The sequence below is a fragment of the Geospiza fortis genome, unplaced genomic scaffold, assembly GCF_000277835.1.
Source record: "Geospiza fortis unplaced genomic scaffold, GeoFor_1.0 scaffold241, whole genome shotgun sequence".
Taxonomy (NCBI): domain Eukaryota; kingdom Metazoa; phylum Chordata; class Aves; order Passeriformes; family Thraupidae; genus Geospiza; species Geospiza fortis.
This window is the reverse complement of record NW_005054491.1, coordinates 723,070-729,045: the sequence shown is the minus strand read 5'-3', so window position 1 is coordinate 729,045 and position 5,976 is coordinate 723,070. Positions and strand designations below refer to the sequence as shown.

Genomic DNA, 5,976 nt, shown 5'->3' with positions numbered 1-5,976 from the left:
GGCTCTCGGTGAGCCGGGGTCCGCCTGTGTCCTCAGGGGAGGCTCGGAGCACAGCCCCGGGTCTGGCTGAGCTCTCGGAGAGGGGAGTTCCGAGTGCTCTCGGTGATCCCGGGTCTGGTTCTTCCCTCAGAGGAGCCCAAGGTGGGTATCAAGACCATCAAGATGTACTGCCAGCGCATGCAGGAGGAGAACATCACCCGGGCACTGATCGTGGTGCAGCAGGGAATGACCCCCTCGGCCAAGCAGGTCTGTGTCCTCCTCTGGGGCTGTGAAGGTTTTCCTTGTCTGTTTCTGGGTAAATAAAAGCCCTGAGTTTCTCTCCAGAGGAAAGCTTTTGCTAGAGCCTGTTGTACCTTAGCACAGGCTCTTTTTTAGCACCCAAATGTGTTTAACCAGAGCACCAGGTCCTGGTGGCAGTGGCACAGCTGAGGGCCCACGAGCAGTCAGGAGGTGGGGGAGGGAAAAAGAGATGTTTCCCTGTTCCAGGAGATCCATGGGCTCGTTCCCAGCCTGCCTGTGCCTGTGTGAGCCCAGGTGCAGCTCTGAGCCCTGCCAGGGCTTTCCCAGCCACCTTTAATGAACTTTTTCCTTCCAGTCCCTGGTTGACATGGCTCCCAAGTACATCCTGGAGCAGTTCCTGCAGCAGGAGCTTCTCATCAACATCACAGAGCATGAGGTGAGCAGGGGTGGGATGGTCCCTCCCTCATGCTGGCTGCATTCCTGCTGCTCCCAGAGTCCTTCTCCTGGTCTCTGGCTGGGCTGAGGGTCACAAGTTGTCCTTTTTCCCCTCCCAAACACGTTGTCTCCAGTTGCTGCCTCATCTCAGCCTCTCTTGTGTTTGCAGCTGGTGCCAGAGCACGTGGTTATGACAAAGGAGGAGGTGACAGAGCTGCTGGCCCGATAGTATCCTTTGAGTGTCCCTTTGTGTGTCCCTCCATCCTGCTCAGGTGAGGTGGAATTTGGGCTGCAAACCCCTTCTCCTGCCGCGTTAATTTCTGTTTTGTGAGCTGCCAGCAGCCCATGGTGTGTCTGGAGCTTCTCCTTGACTCCCAGCACAGCAAGCTGAGGGAGAACCAGCTCCCCAGGATCCAGGCTGGGGACCCTGTGGCCCGGTACTTTGGGATAAAGCGTGGCCAGGTGAGAGGAGCAGGCTGAGGCAGCAGCTCCCTGGGGCAGGGCAGGGAGGGGATGATCCTTCAGGGCATTTTGGAGCAGAAAAAGTGTCTTTTTCTCTTCCTGAGCTCTGTGTCTGCCTTGCAGGTAGTGAAGATCATCAGGCCCAGCGAGACAGCGGGCAGGTACATCACCTACAGACTGGTGCAGTGACACAGTGGGTAAGGATGAGGGGACCCCCTGCTTGGGGGGGCTCTGGGCAGTGCCAGGGCATGTTCCAAGCTCAGTGTGAAGCAGCTGCTTCCAGGGAAACGTCTCAGAGTTTGAAATGGCTCGTGGAGGGAGCTGTTGGGGAGAGCAGGGTGAGGCTCCCCTGTCACCTGTGCCTCTGCTCAGGCTGTGCAGATTTGGGGTGTTCAGAGGGACCTGGAGCAGGGGATGATTCCCATCTCTCCTTCTCTTCCAGGTGTGAGGAGCTGGCTGGCTCCCACCAGCAGTTCACGGGCTCTTGGAGATTCCTGCACTTCAGAGATGGCCAAGGAATTCCAAGGAAATTCCCACATTGCCTCTCTGCAGCCCCATCCCTGGGCCTCATTCCTTGTCTTCCAGCTTGGACTTTGTGGTGATCCCTCAGTCCCATCCAGGACTCAGCCATGGGAGAAAACGAGTGGGAAAGCCTTTTGCTTCCCTGTTTTCTGTGCTCCTGTTTGAAATAAAGGTTTGTACCCTCAGTGCTGCAGTGTTGCTCAGCCTCTCCCTGTGGCAAGGCCTAAAGACTCTGCAGGTTCCCATAATTTTCATTCTGTTTGGAATCTCTTCCTGCCAGGACTCTGCACCGTGGCTGAGCCCTGCAGAGCCTTCACTGGCTACCCTGGGCTGTTTGGGAGTTCAGATTTAACCTCCTTCCTTTCCTGATCTGGTTTGGGACCCTGGTGTTCAGACACTGTGATGGAGAGTTGCTCATCACCCCCAGCTGCGCTCATTTCAATCCATCCCAGGACTCTGGGGCGCTTCAAACTTCATTTTTTGTGCCACAAACACTTGGATTTGGCCTCCTGTGGCAGGGGGAGCCTGGAAGACCCTGATGCCCAGGACAAACATGGGTCAGAACACACTGGTTTTATTGGTTTTTTTGGGAAGCATGTCAACGTGAGCACAGCAAGGCAGCATCGTGCAGCAGCACAGGCTCATCAGGACAAACACAGAATCCACACAACCTGGAGGGAGCTGCTGTTGTGGGAAGCTCAAGTGCAGCTTTAGCCCCTTCTCTCACTCACACTCACCCTCATCATCCTCACCCACCCTCACACGCACGCGGTACCGCCGTGGCAGCAGCATTCCCACATCCTCCTGCTGCCCTGGAAAAATCCAACTGTTCCCCTGAAAAATCCAAATCTGTGGAAGGAGCTGGAGGGCACAACAAATCCTGCAGGTCTCCAGCTCTTCCCTGGCTCAGTTCCAAACCTGTGAGTTAACCTGGGTTTATGTACCTTTGCTGAGATGGGTTCTCCATCGACTTCAGAGGGCTCAAAACTCCTGTCCATTGCCTGGTTCTGCAGTACCAAGGTGTCTGAGACCCCCTAACACCACCTGGTCTGTCTCCCACAAGCAGGAGAACAAAGGAAAAGGATCTCAGCTCATTCCAAGCTAAAACTTGACTTATTTCTCTGTGCCTCAGTGCATGAAAATTCTCATAGCTTTAAAAAATCAAAGCCACTTTGGCTTTAGTGCCTTAGCCAGCAGAGGTAGTGGAGTCATGTTGAAGGGTTGATTAATATCTTTACAGAAAAGGAAAGGAAGCTCAAGATTATACTGGCTGGGGCTGGGCTGGATCCAGGCTGTGGTGGCCTGAGGAGGAGGAGGAAGAAGCACTTCCCCATGGGAAGAGCTGCAAGAGCAGAGGGAGTTTGTCCTGGATTTGCAGTGCAGCTTTTTTGGAGATGAAATGATTGTACAACCACACCATGAGAGCTCAGCAGGGCTCAGGACCCTGCAGCCTGGCAAATCTGCCCTAAGGCTGCTCCTTGCATGTCTCCTGCCAAGGAGGAAAACGCCCACCAATCCATAAATGCCTGTCAATCCAAGCAGCAATGAAGATGCCATCAGCTGGGCCACAGTGCTGAGGTTCTGGGGCAGGAAATGCATCCTGAACCATGCTTCAGTCAGGTGTCAGTGAGGGACATGCCCTGAGATCCTGGCACAGCCCCAAAGCCAGGCCTGGCTCAGGGTGAGATGGTGCAGGGGCTTCACCCAAGCCCAGCAATGCTCCAGCTGTGTCCCTGTCCTGTGAGCTGCCTTCAGTTCCATCTGCTCCTGTGGTGTCATCCTGCCCATCTTGAGTGATTGTTGTGCCCATGTCACTCCTGGAAGCCTTGGCTCCCTTCCAGCCTTGGCCATCAGGGTTGAGCAGATTCTTTGACTCCTCCAACCTCGATCTCGCAGCACAGGTGTGAGATTCAGGGATTTGGGAGCACAACAAAAATAAAATACCTGCCACAGGCACAGCCCTGGGATCCTTCCCAATCCCAAACAAGTGCAGGGTTTGCCCAAACTCAGCTCCCTCCCAAGTCCTTCATGGCCCTGGCTGTGACCCTGTTCTCCAGCTGGGCACTGAGGGGCTCAGGGGTTTTGTGTGAAAGCTGCAGCCAGGAATCAGCCAGGACTCACCTGCAGCTGACACACCAAACCCCCCCGGGCTGCCCCATGTCCCTCATGAGCCGGGGCTGCGGCTCGTGGCTGCCGTGGCCCCGGGAGCTGCCGGGCTGCTTGGTGCCATCCCTGCTCTCAGCCTGCTCCTCCAGGTCGCTTTGCTCCTCCCCAGGGCTGCAGCATCGGGGAGCGGAGCCCTCTGCATCGGACTGGCTCACGCTGCAGCTCCTGCTCCGCAGCCCCTCGCTCCCCTCGTCACAGAAATTAACCTCTTCCGTGCTGGTCTCGCTGCCCTGCTTGGTCAGGTGTGTCCGTGGCTCCCCGCTGTCCTCCAGCTCCGAGTCTGAGTCCACAGAGCGGTCACCAGACTCTGTGGGACAGAGGAGCTCTGTGCCACCCTCCAGCTCAGCATGGTGGCATCAGCAGCAAACCTGGGCTCCCTGGGGTGGCAGGGGGTGGGTCTGTGTGCCCCCTGTGCCTCCCAAGGGACCTGTGTGCCCCCAGTGGCTCTCACTGACCTGCAAGTGAGTCAGCGCTGAAAGCCAAATTCCCTTTGTCTGAAGGCAGCTCCAGGTAGGGGCTGGTGCCAAGAGGAGCCACAGGCTGGGAGCCTGCGTGGGCCTGGGAGGAACAGGGACAGTGGTGAGGGCATGGAAGAGATTTCTCACTCCCTGGGAGCTGACTCAGTGAAGGTTCATGGAACATCCAGGGAAGAAGAAGAAGAAGGAGAAGAAGAAGAAAAGAGAAGAGGAGAAGAAGAAGGAAGAGAAGGAGAAGAAGAAGAAGAGAAGAGAGAGAAGAAGAAGAAAAGAGGAGAAGAAGAAAAGAAGAAGAGAGAGAAGAAGAAGAGGAGAAGAAGAAGAAGAAAAGAGAGAGAAGAAGAGGAGAAGAAGAAGAAGAAAAGAAGAGAGAGAAGAAGAAGAAAAGAGGAGAAGAAGAAGAGGAGAAGAAGAAGAAGAAAAGAAGAGAGAGAAGAAGAGGAGAAGAAGAAGAAGAAAAGAAGAGAGAGAAGAAGAAGAAAAGAGGAGAAGAAGAAGAGGAGAAGAAGAAGAAGAAAAGAAGAGAGAGAAGAAGAGGAGAAGAAGAAGAAGAAAAGAAGAGAGAGAAGAAGAAGAAAAGAGGAGAAGAAGAAGAAAAGAAGAAGAGAGAGAAGAAGAAAAGCGAAGAAGAAAAGAGAGAGAAGAAGAAAAGAGAAGAAGAAAAGAGAGAGAAGAGGAAGAGGGATGGTGGTGAGGGCATGGAGGAGATTTCTCACTCCCTGGGAGCTGACTCAGTGAAGGTTCATGGAACATCCCCTGAGGATTCCCCCTCCCTGGGGGTTCCTACCTGCTCAGCACCACTGGCCACCTCCTCTGTGGCACCTGAGCCACGTCTGCTGGGTGCCACGTCCTTGTGCTCGAAGATGGTGGGGTAGAAGATGATGAGTGCCTCAATGATGCGAGCTTGGTGGGGATAATCCACCAGCGAGGACAGGGAAATGGTGGCATCCGTGGGCCTGGGGCGCATCAGCGTCGGCCCAAAGACGATGCCCAGGTTGCCTGAGGTCATCTTGTTGTCCTGTTCCACTTCCATGATCCTGGGCGGGAGGGGGAGGAACAGCTTGTGAGAGCAAGGAGGGAGAGGTGAGGATGGGAAGGGCTGGGGGAGATGGGAGAGGCCAGGCTGGAGAGGCCAGGCTGGAGCAGCTCAGCCTCAGGATGGGGAGAGAAGCAGCTGCAGCCACAGACCCCCTCCTGACTCCAGCGAGGAGGCTGCACACACCTCCCCACCCCAGGGGACAAAGGGAAGGTGCCCAAGAGCCACACAGGCTCTGGCCATGCCCCTCTCACCTCCTCAGGTGCTGCAGGAGGAACTGGAGCGTGGCCATGTTCTCACGGGGCAGCTCCTTCAGCAGCTCCCTGAGCTTCAGCACCAGGCTCAGCACCACCGGCTCGGTGTCAGCTCCTCTGTCCGCCAGCTCAGGGCCGCCCTTCCCACCACGGCCCTTGGCCTCACTGCCCTGCAGGCTCTCCTTGGCCAGCCCCATCAGCTCGTTGTACAGCCTGAAGGGCATCAGGGGCTCCGGCAGCTGCAGGGGGAGAGGAGAGAAAAATAGAAAGAGAGAAGAGAGAAGAGAGAAGAGAGGAGAGAGAAGAGAGAAGAGAGAAGAGAGAAGAGAGAAGAGAGAAGAGAGAAGAGAGAAGAGAGAAGAGAGAAGAGAGAAGAGAGAAGAGA

At 55.5% G+C, this 5,976-nt stretch overlaps 2 protein-coding genes across 2 annotated transcripts in view; one reads left to right on the top strand and one right to left on the bottom strand.

The window, feature by feature from the left end:
- The first annotated feature begins 119 nt into the window (after positions 1 to 119).
- POLR2E (RNA polymerase II subunit E) lies at positions 120 to 1,844 on the top strand. The gene is made up of 6 exons (XM_005428542.2): positions 120 to 246; positions 596 to 676; positions 845 to 903; positions 1,059 to 1,137; positions 1,261 to 1,334; positions 1,580 to 1,844. The coding sequence occupies exons 1-5, from the start codon at positions 163 to 165 to the stop codon at positions 1,324 to 1,326; spliced, it is 369 nt and encodes a 122-aa protein (XP_005428599.1). The 5' UTR covers positions 120 to 162; the 3' UTR covers positions 1,327 to 1,334; positions 1,580 to 1,844.
- A 1,932-nt stretch (positions 1,845 to 3,776) lies between these two features.
- ARHGAP45 (Rho GTPase activating protein 45) overlaps positions 3,777 to 5,976 on the bottom strand; it is a 15,991-nt gene continuing 13,791 nt past the window's right edge. The window contains exons 20-23 of the mRNA XM_031063268.1: positions 5,592 to 5,830; positions 5,089 to 5,338; positions 4,281 to 4,383; positions 3,777 to 4,132 (exon numbers count right to left, since the gene is read on the bottom strand). Of these exons, the coding sequence (XP_030919128.1) occupies positions 3,777 to 4,132; positions 4,281 to 4,383; positions 5,089 to 5,338; positions 5,592 to 5,830 (948 nt within the window). The remainder of the gene's footprint in view (positions 4,133 to 4,280; positions 4,384 to 5,088; positions 5,339 to 5,591; positions 5,831 to 5,976) is intronic.